We start from the raw sequence: 25,612 nt of genomic DNA on the forward strand, positions 1-25,612 counted from the left end.
GTGCTTCCTTCTCCAGATAAGATGTTTACATTGCCATGTCTTCCCTCCTGCCTACCCTTTATCTCCCTGCCACATCCAAAGTTGGACTTGCCATGTCTCATTACTCAACTCGCTACACCAAGTATCCTAGAGGCTACCTTGTTATCAAGGTTCCTGCCAATTACAAATGTCAGTTTCAATAATTAAGTCATATTTGGATTTTTAAAGTCTTTTTCCATGCCTTCCTTTTTGTAACAGCTTTATAAGATGTAATTCACATGTCACACAATTCAGTCATTTAAAGTATACAATTAAGTGGTTTTTAATATATTCACAGTTATGCAACCATAACCACAATCAATTTTAGAACATTTTCACCACATCAAAAAGCAACTGCATACCCTTTAACTGTCACTCCCTAGGCCCCCAAAGCCCCAGTCTTAGACAAACACTGATCTACTTTCTGCTTCTGTACATTTGGACTTTCCTGGATGTTTCACATAAATAAAATCATAAAACATATGATCTTTTGTGACTGGCTGCTTCTTCCATATTATAACATGTATCAGTACTTCATTCCTTTTTACAGCAAAATAGTATCCCACTGTGTGGATATACCACATTTTATTTATACATTTACCCAACTGATGAACATTTGGGTTGTTCTCACCTTTGGTTGTTATGAGTAATGTTGCTATGAACATTTATGTACAAATGTTTGTGTGGACATATATTTTTATTTCTCCTAGGTATGTACACACACACACACACACACACACACACACACACATACACAAGTAGATTTGTTGGGTCAAATGATAACTCTATGTTTAACTTTTTAAGGAACTGCCAAACATTTTTTCCAGTGTGGCTGCACCAGTTTACATCCCCACCAGCAGTCTATGGAGGATCCCAAGTTCTCTACATTTTGATCAGCCGTGTTTCTTATCTAATCCCATACCTTTTTGATATGAAATCTAGCCTCTTTTTTTGCCTTGGCTCCTCTTTACTTATCTTCTGCATTTCCCCTTGTTCTCTAGACATACATGATTCTTGAGAAATTGATCTCTTTACTGGCCCCATAACACATCATGTTTATTCCTAATGTGGTATCTTTGCCCATGCTGTTCCACGGTTTTTAACACCTTCCCTCCCTCTGTCCTTTCCCAGCCAAAATATTTACTATGCCTCAAGCCTGCATTGATCATTTCAGCCCTTTTTAATTTCTATCTCCTCTGAGTTTCTCTGTACTTAGAGATGATACCCCATCAGTTAGCAGTTACCTGTATTTTATCTTGTACTGTTTACTGCTTCATTGAATATTTATGTCTTGTATTTTATCCCCTAATCCATATGAAAACTCTATGAGGATGGGATAACCATGTCTTGTAGTTCTGCAGCCCAGTTCAGAACACACAGTGAATATTTTGTAAATATTTCCTAGTTGATTTATTCTAATAGTATAAAAATCCAGTCTTGTATTGTGAGTTTTTTAATGAATACTTAGAAACTTTAAGAAAGTGATTTTTGATTGTTTCTCCTTTGAAGTTAGGATTATGGTGGAAATCTCCAGCCCATGCCACCAATAATGCAGAAGACTTGTAGCCAGGGATGAGCTTTAAGTCACTTGTCTGTCCAGTCTGACCAGTGTGAAAGATGACCAGCTAATTATGAAAGGATCTTGTTCAGTTCCCCTCCCCACTTCTACCTTGATACCAGGAGAGTTCCACTGCAGAGAACTAGTGGACAAAGGAGAGAAGCAGCTTGTTGCCTGGCATGTTAAGAACCAAGGAACTGAAACCTAAATAGGAGGAAGAAATGTATGCTAACTACTACAGCTTTACCACTATATATGCATTTCAATAAGGATGTGTTACTGACCTCTGACAAATATTTGCCACGGACACTGTAAGCAATTTATATTAGAGGTGTAGGATGGTGTTGTAGATAAGCCATATTCAACCCCCAGCTCCAGCACTTAGTGGCTGTATGACTTTTGCAAGTGTCTTGACCTTTCTCTGCCTCCGTTTCATCATCTAGAAAATGAAGATACTAATAATTCTAATCCATAGAGGTGTTGTGAGGATTAAATGACATAGTGCGTATTAAGTATTAGAAGAGTGACTGGCACATAGGAAGTACAAATAAGAGGTAGTTTCCTACGTCTTCACTTTTCTCATCTCCTTTTCCACATGTACAGACACATGGCATGTGGACAAGATAGTGGAAACTGTATGATTAGGATGAAACATTTGCACTGACAAGTCATGGTAGGTACATGGGCTCAAAGTATAGACGGCTTTGGAAGCTACCTGGAGAAGTTTGAAGCACATTTTATCTGAGTCATGGTAGGTCCCCAGCAGGAAGTGGGAGGGGCATGATTACGGCATGGAGAAGGATGAGCTGGCCATGTCAGAAAGGCCCCCGAGCTGCTAAGAGCAAGGTTTCGAGCAATGCAGGAGGAGGGGCAGTATTAAAGAGCAGAAGAACTGCATGTTCCTCTGAGGGCAAGAAGGATGTGTCAGGACAGGGATGTGTTGCGGTAGAGACAAAAGGATGTACACCACTCTGGGTAGGAGGAAGTCAGGTCACCCCAACAGTGAGGAGGGATAGGAAGTGGAGGTGGAGGTAAAAGAAAGGAGCATGTCTAGAACACCTCCTCTCCACTGACTGCCTTAAGGCCTCAGTAAAAATGAAGGCAAACAAGGTTGTCAACCATCAGAGAAGGTGAGAAGTCACAGGAGAAGACACAAACCCTTAGTAAGAGGCATTCTCCATCTTTTCTGAGGATGGCTCAGCAGTTGGTTGCAGAGCCAGCTAGCAGGGAGTGAGGGGTCCCTCTCCTTCATAGACCTGAGTGGAAAGTCAGGGCAGCCAGGGCCTGCCAGTGGAGCAGTGGTCACAGACTGCAGGTTAGGGGAGGCGCCCAGGGTGCTATGCCTGTGAGCACACACAGTCTATCATGGACTCCTTCCCCAGGCATATCTTGGAGCTACTTATGGATAAATCCAAGTGACTCCTCTTCTGTATTTAATCTTCCTTACTATAAATCAATGTTTGTTTAAAAATAAAGTCAATACAGATATCAATTGTTAAGAAGCAGTGCCATCTCTGGAGTGGAGTGGGACAGGAGAAGTGCTGGCTCATTCCGCGTGTTTGTCACGCATATCAGAATAATGTACGCCTCAGAAAGGCCTATTAAGGCCATTCACTAGATGGGCCCAGCCCAAACGTTGTCTCAGCGTGAGATTAGACATCGGATTTTAGGTACCTTAAAAACAATGATAAATGGCCGGGCGCAGTGGCTCATGCCTGTAACTCCAGCACTTTGGGAGGCTGAGGCAGGATGGTCACTTGAGCCCAAGAGTTCGAGACCAGTGCAGGCAACATAGTGAGACCCTGTCTCTACAAAACCAAAAAAAAAACCAGCTCAGAATGGAAGACTGCTGGAGACTCAGGAGGTGCACTGGAAGCTGTGCCCTACACTCACAGGCTGGACCCTGCCTTACTCTCATGTGGTGTCACAGTGACACAAGGCTGGCCTCACGTGAAAGATAAGAGGCTGAGTGCCCACTGCCTCCTCTTGACTGATGTCAGGAACATGTGAGGAAGCAGAGCCAGGAGTCCAGCGATGCTGCAGTAGAGTATAGCAATTAAGAGTGCAGGCTTGTGACCCTGGATGAGATACTTAAGTTTTCAGTGCCTCAGTTTCCCCAGCAATAAGATCAGTTTAATACTATTTGTTGTGAGGATTCGATTACATAATGAATATAAAGTACTTAGGGTCGTGCCTCAATGGTAGTAAAAATGACTGATATCTAAAATGTTTACATGACTAACATGTGATATGTGTTAGTAATTATTATGATGACTTTTTTGTGCAAAGACTTTGTGACATAGAAAACCTTATAAAAATTCAAGGATTTGCCATGACTGACAGCAATAATGGCCAGGGCTTCACCCACAGCCTCATCTATTTCTTCCTTTCACCCCACTCTGTGAATTTTGGCAGCAAAGCACTTCCACAGCAGCAGGATCACAGGGAAAGAAAGTGCGGAGAATAAGGGCACTCAGCAATTTCTCCTCTCCTTCCCCAATGCCCAGCTCAGAAGATGCCAGGGATGGGCTCTGGCTTATAAATCCTGCCCCTCCTGGGGCACCGCCAGGTGATGGCACACCTGCAGGACCTTTGACCTGGCCAGTTGCCAGGTGACATGTCTCCCTTTCCTTTCCCCATCTTCAAAAAAGTGTTTCCTACCCTAATTATAATTTGAATAATAATTAAAGCCCATGGCTTACCAGGGCTGCTGCTAACACAGGCAAGTACTTTGGTGTGAATTAGAAAAAGCTGCCTCTTCCTTAAGTCACATTCCTCCCACTTTGTTGGAACAAGATAGTTTACCATCGTTGTACAGGGCACAGCCTACCTAATTGGTTCTATGTGGCAGCCATGTGGCTTGTACTCATTCTCTGCTCCTCTTTAGGTCCTGAAGCACCTACGGCACCTAAACTTTACCAACAATATGGGGGAGCAGGTGACCTTTGATGAGTGTGGTGATCTGGTGGGGAACTACTCCATCATCAACTGGCACCTCTCCCCAGAGGATGGCTCCATCGTGTTTAAGGAAGTCGGGTATTACAACGTCTATGCCAAGAAGGGAGAAAGACTCTTCATCAACGAGGAGAAAATCCTGTGGAGTGGGTTCTCCAGGGAGGTAGGTGCTGTCCATCAGAAAACCAGATGTCTCCACCAGGGGCAGGAAACTGTGCTGGGCTTTGGGAGGGCCTTTGGTTTCACCACTGGACTTCCAAAATAAAGAGTCCACTTCCCTGAACTCTCTGGCCACTGCAATCTTGGGGCTCCCTGTGAAATCCGTAGTGTTTAGTGTAAAGAGAAGAATCTCCAGAACCTGAGCCCAGTGCCTTCCTACTGTATTGAAACAGTTTCATTTTTCACAAATATGACTCCCTAGCTAGTCATAAAGTTTCCTTGGCTAAAACTTTCCCTAACCAGAGCAAACTATTTAAGCAAATGTAAACATCGGTCAAGTCAGTGGCTCTCAGCTGGGCCGAGGGCAGGGGAGACAAGTTTTAGAGTGGAGGGGACTGCTTTGGGGTTGTCACAATGACCAGGAAGTATTAATGGCCTTCAGCGCTTGGGGTCCAGGGATACTAAGTGTCCAGCCTGCGTTGGATAATCTTACATGACAAAGAATTGTCCCCACCTCAATGACCAGTAACAGCCATTGAAAGACACTGGAGTCCAAAATGGAGCTGGATGTTTTCAACTGAGTCATTCGGTGTTGTCATCACCCTCACAGCCTGGACAGTTCACACAGAGGTAGTTCACTGTCATCCAGACAGCCTGGGGCTGCTGAACTGTAAATCAAAAGGACAATTTATTCTTCTCCAGGAGACCTGTAACAAAGAGGAGGATGCTTGTGTTCCTGAGTATCACTGCATCTGGAAGCCTGTTAATAACCAGAAGCCCACCCCTCAGTCAATTTGCACTTAAGGGAGAGAAACGTGATACACTGGAATGATGACCATTCTGTGATGTTTGTGTCCTAGAATATAGCAGGCTGCTGAGAACCCAGGTCCTCTGTAAGAACACAGATCCTAGACAGGGCATCCTCTTAACTCTCCCAGGAAGCCTGGATAAGACCCACCACATTTCTATTTGCATTTGACTTTTTATTATCACCTTTGAGCATCTTGACCACTTCTTTTTTATTTATTTATTTTTTTTAAGATGAGGTCAGGCTCTCTTGCCTAGGCTGGAGTGCAGTGGCACAATCTCGGCTCATGCAGCCTCTGCCTCCAAGGTTCAAGCAATTTTCCCACCTCATCCTCCTGAGTAGCTGGGATTACAGGCACACCACCACGCCCAGCTAATTTTTGTATTTTTAGTAGAGACGGGGTTTCACCATGTTGGCCAGGCTGGTCTCGAACTCCTGACCTCAGGTGGTCCACTCTCTTTAGCCTCCCAAAGTGCTCTGGTGACAGACGTGAGCCACCACGCCCAACCATCTTGGACCACTTTTTATAACATAACCAAAGACTCACTTCATCTTCTTATCAAATGCTTCTTAGGTTGGACAGGTTCCTGATGAGATGCTACAATTTCACTGTTACCCAGTATGTAGATGGGTTACCCCTGGGAAGGTCTCCTATAGACAGTGAATCTCATCCATAGTGTGCCATTTTTAATAGCTTCCACCTCAGAGGGTGGGTTCTCAATTATAAGCATGTCATGACCTTTTCCAGATGGAGATTTGGGGGTTCCAGATGTTGTATTCCTCTGTCCACTAATTGTACCATTGTCTAATTTATCACGCATTTTCACTGACTGGAGTCTAAATTGATCAGCTATACTGCCACCTGTTTATCCCTGTTGGATCATCCAGGTTATCTTTCACCCCCATTAATGCATAGAATTGAATTATCTAATGGCACATGTCTCCTCTCCACTGCAGCAGGGAACTATCTCCTGTACAGTTCTCCATAGCCCTAATGTCCTCTCCCAGGCTATGTACATCATTGGCTTAAACATTGATAAATGAATAACAGGGAACTCTCATAAATTCAGTCACTTATGTTCTTGGAATAGTTGACACAGTTACAAGTTGAATCTAATTTTTCCATAGAAACATTACCTCAAACCTAGCACACAGTGGATACTCAACAAATCTTAGGATCTACTCTATTATTTTCTGTACTTTTTGTGGAAATGACCACAAAAATATCATCTATATTTAACTATAAATTATATATTAATGACTTCCCTACATGTTTCACAAAGTTGTTATTGAGATCAAATGAGATCAAGGATGAAAAGCATATGATAAACTGAATCATACTATTAATATATAAATACAAAGTATTATTAATATGGCATTATACTTAACTGATGTTCTCAATTTTCTTACAAATGTAGCACTAAATTTAGAGCTAGATAGATCTTTAAAGATCCTTATATTCAAGCTTCCAATTTGAAGTTGATGCCACTGAGGTTTTGGGATGCAAAGGTGACTTGTCAGGCCAAACAGATGGTCAGTATAAAAGCTGAGACTATGTTCTTCCATTTGTTTCTGTCCTCTTTTATTTCACTGAGCAGTGGTTTGTAGTTCTCCTTGAAGAAGTCCTTTACATCCCTTGTAAGTTGGATTCCTAGGTATTTTATTCTTTTTGAAGCAATTGTGAATGGAAGTTCATTCATGATTTGGCTCTCCGTTTGTCTGTTACTGGTGTATAAGAATGCTTGTGATTTTTGCACATTTATTTTGTATCCTGAGACTTTGCTGAAGTTTCTTATCAGCTTAAGGAGATTTTGGGCTGAGACAATGGGGTTTTCTAAATATACAATCATGTCATCTGCAAACAGGGACAATCTGACTTCTTCTTTTCCTAACTGAATACCCTTGATTTCCTTCTCTTGCCTGATTGCCCTAGCCAGAACTTCCAACACTATGTTGAATAGGAGTGGTGAGAGAGGGCATCCCTGTCTTGTGCCAGTTTCCAAAGGGAATTTTTCCAGTTTTTCCCCATTCAGTATGATATTGGCTGTGGGTTTGTCATAAATAGCTCTTATTATTTTGAGATATGTTCCATCAATACCGAATTTATTGAGCGTTTTTAGCATGAAGGGCTGTTGAATTTTGTCAAAGGCCTTTTCTGCATCTATTGAGATAATCATGTGGTTTTTGTCTTTGGTTCTGTTTATATGCTGGATTACGTTTATTGATTTGCATATGTTGAACCAGATTTGCATCCCAGGGATGAAGCCCATGCTCATGGATAGGAAGAATCAGTATCATGAAAATGGCCATACTGCCCAAGGTAATTTATAGATTCAATGCCATCCCCATCAAGCTACCAATGAGTTTCTTCACAGAATTGGAAAAAACTGCTTTAAAGTCCATATGGAACCAAAAAAGAGCCGCATTGCCAAGACAATCCTAAGTCAAAAGAACAAAGCTAGAGGCATCACGCTACCTGACTTCAAACTATACTACAAGGCTACAGTAACCAAAACAGCATGGTACTGGTACCGAAACAGAGATATAGACCAATGGAACAGAACAGAGTCCTCAGAAATAATACCACACATCTACAGCCATCTGATCTTTGACAAACCTGAGAAAAACAAGAAATGGGGAAAGGATTCCCTATTTAATAAATGGTGCTGGGAAAATTGGATAGCCATAGGTAGAAAGCTGAAACTGGATCCTTTCCTTACTCCTTATATGAAAATTAATTCAAGATGGATTAGAGACTTAAATGTTAGACCTAATACCATAAAAACTCTAGAAGAAAACCTAGGTAATACCATTCAGGACATAGGCATGGGCAAGGACTTCATGTCTAAAACACCAAAAGTAACGGCAACAAAAGCCAAAATTGACAAATGGGATCTCATTAAACTAAAGAGCTTCTGCACAGCAAAAGAAACTACCATCAGAGTGAACAGGCAACCTACAGAATGGGAGAAAATTTTTGCAATCTACTCATCTGACAAAGGGCTAATATCCAGAACCTACAAAGAACTCAAACAAATTTACAAGAAAAAAACAACCCCATCAAAAAGTGAACAAAGGATATGAACAGACATTTCTCAAAAGAAGACATTCATACAGCCAACAGACACATGAAAAAATGCTCATCATCACTGGCCATCAGAGAAATGCAAATCAAAACCACAATGAGATACCATCTCACACCAGTTAGAATGGCAATCATTCAAAAGTCAGGAAACAACAGGTGCTGGAGAGGATGTGGAGAAATACGAACACTTTTACACTGTTGGTGGGATTGTAAACTAGTTCAACCATTATGGAAAACAGTATGGCGATTCCTCAAGGATCTAGAACTAGAAGTACCATATGACCCAGCCATCCCATTACTGGGGATATACCCAAAGGATTATAAATCATGCTGCTATAAAGACACATGCACACGTATATTTATTGCGGCACTATTCACAATAGCAAAGACTTGGAATCAACCCAAATGTCCATCAGTGACAGACTGGATTAAGAAAATGTGGCACATATACACCATGGAATATATATGCAGCCATAAAAAAGGATGAGTTTGTGTCCTTTGTAGGGACATGGATGCAGCTGGAAACCATCATTCTCAGCAAACTATCGCAAGAACAGAAAACCAAACACCGCATGTTCTCACTCATAGGTGGGAACTGAATAATGAGAGCCAATGAGATCACTTGGACTCGGGAAGGGGAACATCACACACTGGGGCCTATCATGGGGAGGGGGGAGGGGGAAGGGATTGCATTGGGAGTTATACCTGATGTAAATAACGAGTTGATGGGTGCTGATGAGTTGACAGGTGCAGCACACCAACATGGCACAAGTATACATATGTAACAAACCTGCACGTTATGCACATGTACCCTAGAACTTAAAGTATAATAATAATAAAAAAATAAAAAATAAAAAATAAATGAAAAAAAAAAAAAAGCTGAGACTAGACTCCAAGGACCCTAACTTAGACCTCAGTGCTCCATTCCCTACACTACACTACCAATAATTATTTCCTTGTTTTGCTGCAACAAATAAGAAGTAAAAGAGACACCTTAATTAGGGGCTTGGAATTCAGATGAGCTTCCTTGGCCAGAATTGGACAGGCATCTTTAACAAGACTGTTGAGGAGCCTTGGAGATACTTGACTGCTTTTTGGAAAAATGGATCTTTCTGATGGCTACCTCAGCCCACTCCTGTGGTGACAGGATTTCTCTTTAGCTGATGGTTGCTGAAGGATGCAGTAAGAGGACCCAGATGGAGACATTCTTCTAAGCCTTGACTGGTACAAAGCAGAGTCTGGTGTAGTGAAAAGTGTAGACTTTGAAGACCGACCTCATCGCGAATCTCAGCTCTCCAGTCTCAAGCCATTGTGTGACCTTCAGCTTGTTCCTTAACCATTAACAAGAAGAGAAAAAGAGGCATGGCAGACATTGCTATCAGCCCTCATTATTTATACTCCTCTTTTTCTTTAAAAATAGAACTCTATTTTAGCTGGACATATGACTACCCAGATTCAAGATGACATTTTTCAGCCTTCATTTCTACTAAGTGTGGCCACGTGACTAAATCCTGGAGAATGGGATGTAAGTGGCAGTATTGTGGGATGATTCTAGGAACCTTCTTTAAGAAAGTGCTTGCAGGTATCCTTTGCTCTCTTCTTCATCCCTTCCTCTATCTTGCCTCCTGGAAACCAAATGCCACTATCAAGGACTATGAGGCAAAGACAAACATGTCAGAACCACCAGGTAGAAAGAGTCTAGGTGTCCAACATTGTGGAGTGCTATATCACTCTAGACCACATCCCTAGACATTTATATGAGACAGAAATACAGTTCAGTCTTGTTGGAGTTATTATTTTGAAATTGTTGGCACTCACAGCCTAGCAGAAACCAAGAAGGAAAGCTACTAAATTTATTTTGTGATGATAATATAATCTTGATACCAAAAACAGATAGAACAATACAAGCAAAGACAATTATAGGACAATATTCTTTATATATGTAGATGCTCAAATCCTAAATAAAATATCACCAAACATAGACCAGCAATGTATAAAATAAACATCATCTCCTAGTAGAGTTAGCAGTGAATGTACAGGAATGTAATGATAGCCAAACTTACAAAGTTCATAAATGTAGCTTATTACATTAGCAGAATAAAAGATAAAAGTTCTACAATGTCAGTAGACACAGAAAAAGTATCCATTAACATTCAATACCCTCTCAGGTTAAAAACAAAAATTTCATTAATCTAGGAATAGAAGAGAACCTCACTTTACCTTGGTAAAAGATACAGCAACCATCATTCTTTTTTCATTTTATTTCTTTTAAGTTCTAGAGTACATGTGCAGGATGTGCAGGTTTATTACATAGGCAAATGTGTGCCATGGTGGTTTGCTGTACCTGTCAACCTATCGCCTGGGTATTAAGCCTAGCATGCACGAGCTCTTTTCCCTAATGCTCTCCACTCCCCCCACCCTTTCCGGACAGGCCCCAGTGTTGTTCTCCACCCTGTGTCCAGTGTTCCCGTTTTTCAGCTCACACTTATAAGTGGGAACATGGGGTGTTTGGTTTTCTGTTCCTGCAAAACATAATTCATCACATAAACAGAACTAAAGACAAAAAGCACATGATTATCTCAATAGACACAGAAAAGGCCTTCGATAAAATTCAACATCCCTTCATGTTAAGAACTAAATAAACTAGGTGTTGAAGGAACATATCTCAAAATAATAAGAGCCATTTATGATAAACCTACAGACAATATTATACGGAATAGGCAAAAGCTGAAAGCATTCCCCTTGAAAACTGGCACAAGGCAAGGATGCCCTCTCTCACCACTCTTATTCAACGTAGTATTGGAAGTTCTGGCCAGGGCAATCAGGCAAGAAAAAGAAGCAAATCATATTCAAATAGGAAGAGACGACGCAACCATCATTCTTTAATGGGGAAAATTTAGAAGCATTCCTAGTGTGGGTTTGGAAAACAGGGCCTTTAGCTTTCATTCAGTGATCGAATGGGTTGGCAACTTAAGGACTGAGAGCACATCTCTGAGGATACCTTGTCACCATAGTTGAAGATGATTATGTGAGTTGTCCTATTCCCTCCCCTCCCCTCCCCTCCCCATCCTTTTCAAAATGTATGCACTTATTTTTCTTGTCTGATCCATTAGCTAGGACCTCCAGTGCAAAGTTAAAGAGTAGTGGTGATAGTGGACATCCTTGTTTTAAATGGAAATACTTTTAATATTTTCTCTATATGAATGATGTTTACTCTAAGAGAGGTTTTTTGGTACCCTTTTCCAAGCTAAAGATATTTCTTCCCACTCCTTTTTTACTAAGTTTTATCAATGGTCTGTGTTGAATTTCATCAAATGCTTTTTATTTATCTGTTGGTGATCATATGATTTTTTCTCCATTAATTTGTTAATACAGTGAATAATACTTATAGATTTGTCTAACATTAGACTTTTTTGCACTCCTGAGCATAAACCCAACATGGTCATGATACATTTTCTTTCTTAGGTCCTTTGAGTATGTTGTCTAGTGTTTTAGTACTTTTCATCTGTTTTCAAGTAGTAGAAAGTAGTGGCGCTTTTCCCAGATCATCATAGAATCCCATGCGTGTGTGTGTGTGTGTATGTGTGCATGCACATGTGTGTGTGTGCATGTATACCCACTTGCCCACAGGCATCTGTCCCTTTCACAGATATCAGAACCAAGGACCTCTGGACCTCCTTTTGCCTGGAATGGGCCCAGCATCTGTCACCCTGATTCTTGTGCCCAAACTCCTCCCTCTTACATGTTTTGAAGAGACTGTAGGGTTGGCCCCGGATCCTACAGCTACAGACACTCACCTTTGTGCTGTCCGTCCTCCAGGTGCCCTTCTCCAACTGCAGCCGAGACTGTCTGGCAGGGACCAGGAAAGGGATCATTGAGGGGGAGCCCACCTGCTGTTTTGAGTGTGTAGAGTGTCCTGATGGGGAGTACAGCGATGAGACAGGTAAGGGAACCCCTCTTGGGCACTGTGCAGGGCTTGGTCCACTTCGGAGGCCTGGGGTCAGTGAAGCCCATGGAAGGGCTGGGTTGAGATGGTGCTTTGCACAGTTTCTCATTTAACAAGGGTATGTCTGAGCATCACAAAATGTTGGTCATGGAGGTGGAACAGAAAAAGAAAGTTAAATGTTATTTTAATACCATGAAAGCTAACAACACCTATTACACATCTTTCTCTTACTTTATACTGCTGGCCAATATATTTCCTTTTTGTTAGAGTTTAGTGGCCCTGAATGGACAAAGTTCTGTCTGCTCCAGACTCCAGAGTTAATAGGCCATGATAGAATTGCCTGCTGGGTGCCTGGCACTGAATTTGCTATCTTACTTGTGCTTTTCCTGTTTCTCAGGTTACTCTTAGGTGGGAATAATAATTAAACCTATCCTATAGAGTTTTGAGAATTAAACGATTAATATTGGTAATGCACATGGTAAGCTCTAGATAAATATTTGTTAAACAAAACTTTGGCATTTTAGAAGTACTCTATAAATATTAACTATAGTTGATATTATTATCTCATGTTATCCTCACCCCAATAATGGCATTATTGCTGCTCCCATTTTACAAATTAGGAAACTAAGGCTCTGAGAGGTTAAGAAACTTGACCAAAGTCACATCACCAGTAAGTAGTACGGCCAGGATTCCATCCAGATCTCTAACTCCAAACACCCTGCTCCTTTCACTGCCCAAAACTGCACACTGCCTGGGAGTTAGCAGAGACTTAGTAAACAGTTGTCAATTGAATGAGTCTGCAGCCTCCCTCATCGAAAAGCTATGGATATGGAGTGAGGAAAGCATAGGTTATGTGCATGGGATACTCTGCCTTGATCTAAAGGAAGTCTGCTCTGGTGTGTCTACAAAGCCCATCCATATATCCAAAATAAATCAGTCTCCATATGAGATGTCAGATATGTTCATTTGCTTCACTAGAATAGCCAGTTTACTGCCCATATGTATCCCACAACATCATGTTGTAAACCTCAAATATTATCCAATAATATTTAAATAAATAAATCAGGTTAAGCTTGAATCATTCTGTGAAGCATTGATGGACCATGCTAGACCTCTGGTGTGCAGGGCAGCCACCTGTCCAGCAAGGTTGATCATTTCCTGCTATAAACCATCAGCAGGTAGTGTTAAATGAAGCATGGGCCCCACCCATGTCATGTGCAAAGGGAAAACAAACTAACAATAGAACCATCAGAGTTACATGAAATTAACCATGTTATTAAACATGTTGGGGTTCAGCATATTTTTGATAATGTAAAAATCAGAATGTTTTCATCAAAATGAAGAAAATATGTAGTGACCACATTCAAAAAACTATGTATTCCCACCACCACATGTACACTCACACGTTTTAGTCTGTGCCACACAATAACTCACTCTTCACTGGGACATTTTACAGATGCCAGTGCCTGTAACAAGTGCCCAGATGACTTCTGGTCCAATGAGAACCACACCTCCTGCATTGCCAAGGAGATCGAGTTTCTGTCGTGGACAGAGCCCTTTGGGATTGCACTCACCCTCTTTGCCGTGCTGGGCATTTTCCTGACAGCCTTTGTGCTGGGTGTGTTTATCAAGTTCCGCAACACGCCCATCGTCAAGGCCACCAACCGAGAGCTCTCCTACCTTCTCCTCTTCTCCCTGCTCTGCTGCTTCTCCAGCTCCCTGTTCTTCATTGGGGAGCCCCAGGACTGGACTTGCCGCCTGCGCCAACCGGCCTTTGGCATCAGCTTCGTGCTCTGCATCTCGTGCATCCTGGTGAAAACCAACCGTGTCCTCCTGGTGTTTGAGGCCAAGATCCCCACCAGCTTCCACCGCAAGTGGTGGGGGCTCAACCTGCAGTTTCTGCTGGTTTTCCTCTGCACCTTCATGCAGATTGTCATCTGTGTGATCTGGCTCTACACCGCGCCCCCCTCAAGCTACCGCAACCACGAGCTGGAGGATGAGATCATCTTCATCACGTGCCACGAGGGCTCACTCATGGCCCTGGGCTTCCTGATTGGCTACACCTGCCTGCTGGCTGCCATCTGCTTCTTCTTTGCCTTCAAGTCCCGGAAGCTGCCAGAGAACTTCAATGAAGCCAAGTTCATCACCTTCAGCATGCTCATCTTCTTCATTGTCTGGATCTCCTTCATTCCAGCCTATGCCAGCACCTACGGCAAGTTTGTCTCTGCCGTGGAGGTGATTGCCATCCTGGCAGCCAGCTTTGGCTTGCTGGCGTGCATCTTCTTCAACAAGATCTACATCATTCTCTTCAAGCCATCCCGCAACACCATCGAGGAGGTGCGTTGCAGCACCGCAGCTCACGCTTTCAAGGTGGCTGCCCGGGCCACGCTGCGCCGCAGCAACGTCTCCCGCAAGCGGTCCAGCAGCCTTGGGGGCTCCACTGGATCCACCCCCTCCTCCTCCATCAGCAGCAAGAGCAACAGCGAAGACCCATTCCCACAGCCCGAGAGGCAGAAGCAGCAGCAGCCGCTGGCCCTAACCCAACAAGAGCAGCAGCAGCAGCCTCTGACCCTCCCACAGCAGCAACAATCGCAGCAGCAGCCAAGATGCAAGCAGAAGGTCATCTTCGGCAGCGGCACGGTCACCTTCTCACTGAGCTTCGATGAGCCTCAGAAGAACGCCATGGCCCACAGGAATTCTACACACCAGAACTCCCTGGAGGCCCAGAAAAGCAGTGATACGCTGGCCCGACACCAGGCATTACTCCCGCTGCAGTGCGGGGAAGCGGACTCAGATCTGAGCGTCCAGGAAACAGGTCTGCAAGGACCAGCGGGTGGAGACCACCGGCCAGAGGTGGAGGTCCCTGAAGAGTTGTCCCCAGCACTTGTAGTGTCCAGTTCACAGAGCTTTGTCATCAGTGGTGGAGGAAGCACTGTTACAGAAAACGTACTGCATTCATAAAATGGAGAAGACTGGTCTAGGGAGAATGCAGAGAGGTTTCTTGGGGTCCCAGGGATGAGGAATTGCCCCAGACCCCTTTCCTCTGAGGAAGAAGGGATAATAGACACATCAGATGCCCCAAATTTAGTCACACCATTTTAAATGACAGTGAATTGACCAATGTTCCCTTTAAAATTAAAGAAAGAAGAACTTTGTGTTTCTGTGGTTGCATTTCAAATCATTGAGATCTCCACGGTCAGATTTGCTGTTCGCCCACATCTAATGTCTCTTCCTCCGTTCTGTCCTACCCAACAGCTCAGAGATGAAACTACGGCTTTAAACTACCCTCCAGAGTGTGCAGACTGATGGGACATCAAATTTCTGCCACCACCAGAGCTGAGAGTCTGAAAGACAGAATGACACGTCCTGCCCAATGCCTTGACAACCGACTGAACTTTAAATGTTCACAACATAAGGAGAATGTATCTCCTCCTATTTATGAAAACCATATGATATTTGCTCTCCTACCTGCTGCTGCTATTGTGTAACATCCGGAAGGTTTGCACCCCTCCTATACCATATGTCTGGTTCTGTCCAGGCCATGATAGTGATGCCATGTTTAGATTCCAGGATCACAAGAATCACCTCAAATTGTTAAGGAAGGGACTGCATAAACCAATGAGCTGTATCTGTAATTAATATTCCTGTATGTAGTTTTATCCTTAGGAAAATGCTTCTGTTGTAATAGTCCATGGACAATATAAACTGGAAAATATCAGTCTGGTTTCTATAAGGCAGTATTATTGAGCTCTATTTCCCCACCCCACCATCCTTACTCCCATAAGCTGAGCCTTATGTGAGCCCCTTCAGGGACTCAAGGGTCCAGAAGTCCCTCCCATCCCTACCCCAAAGAATTCATGAAGCCAGATTCACCCTGTCCCTGTGCAGAGTAAGCTCCCAACTATTGGCCTGCTAATAGCTGCAAGGGTAGGAAAGCATGGTTCCAAGAAAGATCCACCCTCAAATGTCAGAGCTATGTTCCCTCCAGCAGTGGTGTTAATACTGCTGGTCACCCAGGCTCTGGAGCCAGAGAGACAGACCAGGGTTAAAGCTCTGTCTTGGTTATTTGCAAGCTGGGTGACTGTAGGCAGGGAACCTTAACCTCTCTAAGCCCCAGCTTCTTCATCTCTAAAATGAGGACAGTAATCATTCTTTCCCCTCAGAGCTCTGATGTGGATTAAATGAGATAATGTATGTAAAGTACTTTAGCCTGGTGCCTAGCACACAATAAGCATTCAATAAATATTAGTTAATATTATTATTAGATACTATAATAATTATTTTCCCTTCAAATACAAAACGAAACATACATATTAACCATTCAGATTGTACCAGCTAGCCCACTGATCACAATCACTCTCTCTACAATAAGCCCAAGAGCTCTGGGGCCCAACACATGGGGTCAGCCCTAGTAACACTGGCTCATGGTGAGGAAGCCAGAAAGCTGGTCAGCCCCTCAGGCGGCCTGATGCCCTGTCTCTGAGTGTCAGGGCCTAGACCTCCAGCATCCATGGAAGACCATCACCTGTCTAGGAGGAAGTTCTCAGATCACTCTCAATGCTACTCTTAAGCTGAAGTCAAACCATTGCAATTAAATCACCTGAAGCCTCAAATCGTACAGCTCTTGGTGACTTCTTCCCCTAACCACTTCCTTCCAAAGGGGCTCCTTTTAGTGATTTGTAGGGCAAATTAGTTGACTTGATATTTGTTAAGATTATGATGAGAAACCATTAGAGGGCACCATGTGGGAGCACAACTGTGAGCAGAAGGTGGTGACTCAGGACGACCCGAGTGAGGTACCTGCTCCCTACCCAGGAAAGGCACCGCCCCCCACCCAGCCTGTGCCCCCCCTGCAGTCATGCCTCTCACAGAGCTGAGTGGGGTTTTATATTTAACATTTTACTTGGTCTTAAAAAAAATGCTGAAAATATGATGGTTTCAGAATAGCTATGAAGGAACAGCCTCAACAGAATGTCACATACTTCTCCCTCCGGGGTTTGACTTCAATGTCCACTTCACTTAAGGAGCTTAAGGAGGAAAACATAGGTTTACAGTGAGCTTTCATTTCACCAAGTGCTTGTAAATAAAGGAGTCTCTCCCAATAGTATTGTCAGAAAGGCAGATACAGCAACACTGTGCCCATTTATACGCAGCAGGTGCAACTCAGCCAAAATCAGGGGTGTGAGGTGTGAAATACGAACTTTCATTATTTTTCTAAAACAACTTAATTTCTATCTCAAATTCCCATCCAGCCTAGTGACAGAAACTTCATCTTAGTCAAATCGGGGTTTTCACAGTAACTTCAGTGTTTTCTGAGTCAATTTAGATGTTTGGGGATCAATTCGGAGGTTGTTCCTTCTCCCTTCCAGGAGGGTTTTTGTAATGTTGGGTGGGCCTCCTCAGTCATCGGCAGCTCCCTCATGACATTGCTGAGAGCAATCTTATGTGGCCTTTGCTGGCATGCTCTGAGGCATCGTATCCTCATCTGGTCCCATCACGGGATTCATGGTGGTTTTCACGCATGCCTCACTGTCCTAACCAGTCGGTCCCTGTGGAGCCTGCCAGCTCTTGCAGCTACCTCCATGCTCATCCCTAGGGCCCAGAAATCACTGGCAGCCTCACTTCCACATCTACTTGACTGCTGTCTCCCCATGACAGTAGACAGAGATTATGGAGGCTAGGGTACCAGAGAAGAAACAGGGTACATGTCTCCAAACCTGAATAGATTTCGTAGTGGGCAGAATAATGGTCACCTGAAGATGCCCACGTCCTAATCTCTAGAACCGATGCCTGTGTTGTTACATAGCAAGGGTGAATTAAAGTACAGTGGAATTAAGATTGCTAGTCAGCTGACCTTGAGATAGGAAGAGGGTCCCAAATTATCCAGGTGGGTCCAGTGGAATCCCAGGGGCCCTTAAATGTGGATGAAGCAGAAGAGTCAGTGTGCGAGTGACACAGTATGAGAAAAACACCACCGGCCAGTGCTGCCTTTGCGTAGGGAAGTGGGCATGAGCTGAGGAAAGCAGGCTGCTTCTAGAAGCTGGCAAATGCCAGAAAACCGATTCTCCCCTAAAACGTCCAGAAAGGAATGCAGCCCTGCCAACACCTTGATTTTAGCCCAGTGACACCCTTGTAGGACTTTTGACCTCCAGATCTGTAAGATAATACATTTGTGTTGTTTTAAGCCATGAAGTTTGCAGTAATTTGTTTCAGCAGCAACAGAAAACAAATACATTTGTATCGTCTTCTCCTTCCCTGAGTTTTAGCAGCCAAGGATCTATTCCTGTTTTCACTGTGGTCCTCTTCCCTCCACCTAGCTCACTCGTTCTCCTCTAATATTCTATTCCTCCACATCTGCTTGGGAAAGTATAAACCTCATATTCTAAGTCTTTCCTGGCTTTGGCTATAGAAAATACATAGCCATGTTGTCTCATTGTATTATCTGTAAGTAGCAGAAACCTGAAAATGGTAGCTTCAACAAACTAGTGTTTGCTTTTCTCTTGAATAAGGGAAGTCAGGAGGTAAATATATGCTCACCTTTTAATTACTTTTAAAAATATTTCTTAGCTTTTGTTAACAGTGGGAAACTGATTACATTTCTTTTGAAAATTAAAATGAATTATAAAAAGATTTTCACTCAAATGAAAGTGTCCTAGAAGATTTTAAGAATCAAGGTTGGAACTTTAGAGGTGACGATCAACATATAACTTCAATACCCTGAAAGTCCCTATGATCGTCACACATTGTCTAATTGCATTAATTTTGATTTGGGGGAAGTTGGGGCTACCCTACCTCTGTCTCCAGAAGTCACATTTCCAGGCAATGTTGTCTGTCGTTTTGCTCTGGTTGAAATCGCATAGCTATGGGCTGCCTCTGCCCAGCCGGAGCTTCCCTTTGCTCATCTGCTGCATTTGAAATAATTATTGCTAGAAAAACAATGGAACATCAATAAGGGTTGCTGGCTAATCACCAGAGGAGGTGGTCCTCATTTGTCTGAGGCCGAGTGGTCATTTTAGGAGTCCACTGGAGACAAGAACCCTCCCAAAGGTGGGTGGAATTGGGGTAGGTGGGAGGAAGTTGCCATAGTGAGATCACAGCCTCTGGGAGATGCTGGTTTTCCTGGCCAAGATCATGGAAAAAATATCGAGACTTGGATGACAACTTTGAGTCACTTTGCTATTATGCAAAGAGTGAGGCAGGGGTCAGGGAAACAACAAGCACAGAGTAGAACCTGTCACAGGAATAAAGGTGCATTCCAAGGATCCAAAGAAGAGTCTTAGCCTTGAGAGGAAAAACTCAGCAAGTGGTATGAGAAATGGAGAACCGCTAGGTGAAGGCCAACAGGGCAGGAAGCTGGGCAGAACCAGCACGAAGGTGCATCTGGGAACTGGAGGGACAACTGTGACTCTAGCACCAAGTAGGGCTAGGGGAACCTTCTCCTCTGTTGGGAATAACCACCACATCCGTCCCCTCCCCTGACCCCCGAACAAGAGTGGAGGACACTTGGAGTGGACACAAGCAAGGGTACCCGTTTAAATCAACAGCTGAGACCAGATGCAGAGGCTCATGCCTGCAATCCCAGCATTTTGGGAGCCTGAGGTGGGAGGATCACTTGAGCCCCAAGAGTTGAAGACCAGCCTGGGCAACACAGCAAAACCCCATCTCTACAAACAATTAAAAAAAAAAAAAAAAAAAAAAAAAAAAAAACAGCTGGACATGGTGGCATGAGCCTATAGTGGCAGATACTCAAGAGGCTGAGGTGGGAGGATCTGCTTGAGCCCAGGAGGTGAAGGCTGCAGAGAGCTGTGATTGCACCACTGCACTCCAGCCTGGGTGACAGAGTAAGACCCTGTCAAAAAAAAAAAAGGAAAAAAAGAAAAGAAAAGTAAAAGAGCTTTATTGGAAGATAGAGGTGAGGTGGGGGAATAATAGAGATACAGCACCAGCTCCCTGCCTCTAAAATGTGGGCACCTGGGTAACTAGATAGCACAGGAAGTTAGAGCAAATAAAAGCAGCAAACCCTGCGACTGAAGTTTCAGCACATGGATGGCAAATATTTTCAAGTTTAGTGAAAATAGGTAAGAGATCAAAGCCCAAGAATAACCCCTGGAGTCATTACAGGATTTGATCCCTCACAAAGGCGTCAGGAAATGTTTTTGGAAGAATGTGATTGTCTTCCTTGATATCAACCCAAAGATGTGGTTATTGTTCAAAATATCCTGATTTTCTTTAAATGTTTTGTTTCTATCTGACCTCTCATTATAAATGAGAAACGTATGAATTATAAACATACACTCATTATAAATGAAGATTGCTTGGTAGTGGACTAATGGATGATTGTTTCTGCTTCTTTAGGATTTTCTAAATTTTTCCCAAGTTTTGTACATTAAGCACAAAATTATAAAAGGAAAATAAAGAAAAGAATTTAAAATAAACATGTAACCAAATTTTAAACAAATAAGCATATCATATTAGATAGGAATCACCATATTGGGTTAGTCACCCCTCCTACAAGTTTTTCTAGAGCTCTAATTAGCTCCCAAGACTTTCATGGGACTTTTAAATTTCTGAACAGGCTGAGGACATAGAATAGTGGAAAGGAGTGGGATTCTAGGCAGTACGACAGATAAGTTACACGTCTTTAGATGAGGCAGTTAAGCTTTCTTTGTCTCGGTTTCCACTATGAAAAGTACATAGGCCAGGCATGGTAGCTCACGCCTCTAATCCCAGCATTTTAGGAGGCCAAGGCGGGTGGATCATTTGAGGTCAAGAGTTTGAGACAAGCCTGGGCAACATGGTGAAACCTCATCTCTACAAAAAATACAAAAAAATTAGCTGGGCATGGTGGCGTGCACCTGTAATCCCAGCTACTTGGGAGGCTGAGGTGGAAGGCTTCCTTGAGTCCAGGAGGCAGAGGCTGCAATGAAGCAAGATAGAGCCACTGCACTCCAGCCTGGGCAACAGAGTCAGACCTTGTCTCAAAAAAAGAAAAGTAGATAGACTATTACCTGCCATAATTACCAACTATGGTTGTTTGCCAAATAAAACAAGTGATTTGAAAGGGACTTCAGGAATATAGGCAAAATATAAATAATTATTAAAACCATGGGTGACTGAAGTTTAGCGGGTTTGCTTTTGAAATCTCGGGAAGTACCATGGAATGTAATGATTTCTTCTGTCAGCTTTCTTAGTTGGAGGCAATAGAATTCACTCTAACTAGTTCAAGCAGAAAGGTACTTGTTATATGGTATTAGGAAGCTTATAACATTTTGGGAGGCTCAGTGATCCAAATTTAGTTGCTATACAATCAGGATCAATTCACCTAGGAGAAATGCCTAATCCCTCTATGAGGGTGTTCTGGAAAAAGCTTCATAACCTCCCCTGCCTTCCACTTAGCACCAAGACACACAGAACTAGACACTGGAACCTTCACTGCAGCTGGAGGAACCAAATCCCTCTGCCTGTGCTTGGCCCCACTCATAAGAACTTTCCAAGTCTCACATCAGCCACATGCAGAGCCCAGGCTGTCAGGGAGTCTGGAAATGTAGCATTTGCTTCCCAGCCTCTATAGTGGAGGAAGACCTGCTAGAAGAAGGTCAGAGTGGCTACTGAACAAGCCCGTCCACAGTGTCTACCACCCCAAAACAAAGATTTTTAAGATCAAACACAACATGAAAAACACACTCTCTTAAGAAAAATATAAGCAAAATATGATTTATTTTCATCTCCACAGCTGTGGTAGATCCACAAGATGCTGTGCTGGAGACTGAACTACACCTGGCATTTTACCATGAGGGAGAACCTGCTGGCAGAGGAGATGGAGAGACAGCAGGAACGTGCACTGCAGGGGATTAGTACTACTTGTCTTTTTAAATAACATGCATATGTTTGTATGTGTGTCTTTGTGTGTGTGTTGTATGGTAACCTCACCTGATAGCAATAAGTTAATAAGAAATGAGGGTTCCCAGATGGAGGTTGCTGGGGGCAGAGTGCTAAGTGAAAATGCTATGTGAACGGCATGCTTTTTACAAGAGGTTGAGGTTCTCCCATCCAGTCCACCACCACTGGACTGCCCTGTATTTAAGTCCCCTTCAGTAAACCCTATGCCTCCTTTGCTGACTCCAAGTCTCTTCTTCAGCCTCTTGAACCTGGTGCCATCCCTACTGCAGTTAATACGGGTCCAGTACAAGAAGTGTCTATTTAATAGCCTGGAGAAAATGCATAATCATTTAAAAGTGATTATGTCGGGTGTTAGAATTATTAGTGATTTGTATTTTCTTTGTAATATTTTTCTGGGCTTTTTTTCCTTAATTTCCTTCCATGAGCATAATGTATCATAAAACAAGAAAAATCTGTCACTTGGGTTCTCAGATAGGACAATATTATGGATATGTTTTTGGTTTGTTCATTTGTTTATGTTTTTATTTGGACATAATTTCAAATTTACAGAAAATTTGCCAAAGTAAAAGTAGTACAAAGAACACTTGAATCCCCACACCCAGATTCACTTACTGTTTACATTTTAACCCGTTTGCTTTGTCCTTTGTGCCATGGTCATTTAATAAAATATGATGCACATGAAGTATTTATGGATGAAATCATATGATGTCTGGGATTTACCTTAAAATACTGGAATGGGGAGGAAAAAAGGAATAAGGGAGAAAGATAAGACAGGAAGAGCAGAAAATTATGGTCATTGAAGCTGGGTGACAGGTAAGGGAATGCTCATTTTTCTTTTTTTTTTTTTTTTTTTTTTAGTTTTAATTTTTTTCCATAATAAAAAATGTTAAAAAGCAGTGGAAGGATAAAAAATACTATTAGTCAAAAAAAAAAAAATGACACAAAAGAATTTCACTGATTTGACTGGTTCAATTCGTTGCAAGAAAAGTTTGTCAAACACTCACAAAAAAGAGAACCTGAAAGTCTGCCAGGCAGCTAAAATTGTCATTGAAAAGCAAAAAATTTAAAATCAAATTAAGACTTTCACAACAAGGTTAAAAGTAATTTTTAGGACTATATCAGAAAGGCCTTCCTGGCGCTTGATGAAAAACAAGTCCCCTGGATCTTCTAACATTTCACCCATTTATGATCTTGTCCTTAGACGAACGAACTCTTGACTGGTTCACATTTTTTATTGTCTTCTGGCAAAATGTTAAAAATTTCTTAACAGATCCTTCTTAGCCTTTGTGCCAGAAATTTCTCTTTTATGTACAGTCCCAAGTAAATAATCCAACAGGTAGCAAAATTAATTAGTTACCAACATGTTCAGGCTACAAGAGAACCTGTCTGGGCCGTATTGAGGGGAAGCCTGCTTTGAGAGGAGCACTGGCAAGTGCTGAGGTCCTGTGAGAAAAATAGGAGAGGATCCAGCCCCCAACACCCAGGCTAAGGAAATTATGCTATAATTCCATGTCAGGGAGCCCATAGACATTAGCTATGCAAACATGTGGACTATGTCAAAACACAATCAAGTTCTAGAAATAATGCTTAGGGAAGAACAGGACACAGAATAGGATGTCCACACGGGATAACATGAATACAATTCACTGGAAAGCAAAATGAGGGAATAGGATGGAGGAAATTGAGTTTATTGTTCATTTGCTTTTCTTTTGTAAAGTTACATAACTTTGCTGTAAAAAAGAAGGAGAGAGGGACGGAGGGAAGAAAAGAAGGGAGGATGGAAGAAAGCCTTATCTGAGATCTGAGATATATATTTTAACTGTGATTTAAGGGCTAATAAAGCCAAGATTCTAGGAGACAGGAGATTAGAGGAAGTCAGTTTTGGGCTCTTGAGGTAAATCCAGCAGAATTATTGATTGGATAGGCTATGGAGAGTGCTAATTCATTTCCCACACTATGGTCAATATTAGGTGACCTGTGATAAGGTGGAAGACAAAACATTCAAAGAATAATTTTTTAACATCACTTTGTTTTGCAACCAAATACAAAACAGACAAAACGTTATTAGCATTGCTCAGTGTCTCCTCTTTCTGTGCCTCATCATCCTCCTCCACCTCCCGCCATGCTAATGAAGGCCCCAGACATCTCCAGCCTGGACCATCACAACTGTCACAATCTTATTGAGCAAGCAAAGCTCTTGGGATAGAATCCTAAAGTAACTTCATTTTTGTACAATTTCATGTGATAGTCAAAACTCCGAACACAGTTTCATTTGGGCCTCCTCCCCTTCCTCAGCTCAGGCCTCCTGCAGATGAACAAACCTGTAGTCAGAGAAGAGGGTGTCGTTAGCCATTTCCCCCTTCACCCCATTTGTGCCGTGCCCTTTCCTCTGTGCACACACGGTTAACCCCTCCGAAACCGGGGCACAGGGAGGAAGGAAAGTAAGTTACAGCTGACTTTTTTGCTTGTGGGTACTCTCATGTGTTCTTCAGAGCCTTCTTCCATTGCTGGAGACCTGTCTGCTCCAGGTCCTTAATGGGGGTGATACACTCTCCACACCCGGAAGCATCCTCTGATATGTCTAGTTTCTGTTTGCCCCTCCAGGCATCCCTCTTGACCGGGACCTAAGAACATGTAGAAGAATAAACTCTAAAATCCTATTGCCCTGGGGTTCTTTTCCAGGAAGCAAGGGCCACCAGATAGAATAAATGACGCAATGCAGATACACAGAAATACTCCATTTACTTCCCCCGACAGCCACTTCCATGGAAGATTCAACACAGCTGAAATGCCCAAAAATGTTCTTGAGTTCACAGGTGTGAATAATAACAGGTACAAAGACCCTTTCCTTTGACTAAAACTTTAGTCAAGCTCCTCTGAGTGTTCCTCTTAACGAGGCCCAACCTTGGGCTTCCCTTTCTGTCCTTATTGAATCTAATGTGAGCAAGAATCCTGTTAAGTCAGGTTAGGAAATCCCCTACTCTAGGTATCTGACCACCCTCAATATCTTACCACCCTGGCCTGCCTGCAGCAAGAATCCTATCAAGTTAGTTTAGCCAGACACCCCTTATCCCTGATGTTTCCTCTTAGTCATTTTCCACCCACTGTCACCACCCTGCTCCTCGGCTACAAACCCCCACTTGTCCTGGTTGGGGTCAGAGTTAAGTCTGATTGGCAAGACCT

At 42.8% G+C, this 25,612-nt stretch overlaps 1 protein-coding gene and 1 long non-coding RNA gene across 4 annotated transcripts in view; one reads left to right on the forward strand and one right to left on the reverse strand.

The window, feature by feature from the left end:
- The window catches only part of CASR (calcium sensing receptor), a 35,401-nt gene extending 18,611 nt beyond the window's left edge, over positions 1-16,790 (forward strand). Inside the window, exons 4-6 of one of the 2 annotated variants that reach the window (XM_031663040.1) lie at positions 4,464-4,694; positions 12,403-12,526; positions 13,986-16,790. In XM_031663040.1, coding sequence (XP_031518900.1) covers positions 4,464-4,694; positions 12,403-12,526; positions 13,986-15,490 — 1,860 coding nt within the window. In that variant the 3' untranslated portion in view covers positions 15,491-16,790. Of the gene's footprint in view, positions 1-4,463; positions 4,695-12,372; positions 12,527-13,985 lie in introns of both variants that reach the window. The other variant, XM_031663041.1, reaches the window with a different exon arrangement.
- LOC103881870 overlaps positions 1-25,612 on the reverse strand; it is a 62,288-nt gene that overhangs the window by 25,090 nt on the left and 11,586 nt on the right. The window contains exons 3-4 of one of the 2 annotated variants that reach the window (XR_004182068.1): positions 19,322-19,455; positions 12,381-12,653 (exon numbers count right to left, since the gene is read on the reverse strand). This is a non-coding gene — a long non-coding RNA (uncharacterized LOC103881870). The remainder of the gene's footprint in view (positions 1-12,380; positions 12,654-19,321; positions 19,456-25,612) is intronic. The other variant, XR_004182069.1, reaches the window with a different exon arrangement.

This window comes from Papio anubis, chromosome 2, assembly GCF_008728515.1.
Source record: "Papio anubis isolate 15944 chromosome 2, Panubis1.0, whole genome shotgun sequence".
In the NCBI taxonomy this organism is placed as follows: domain Eukaryota; kingdom Metazoa; phylum Chordata; class Mammalia; order Primates; family Cercopithecidae; genus Papio; species Papio anubis.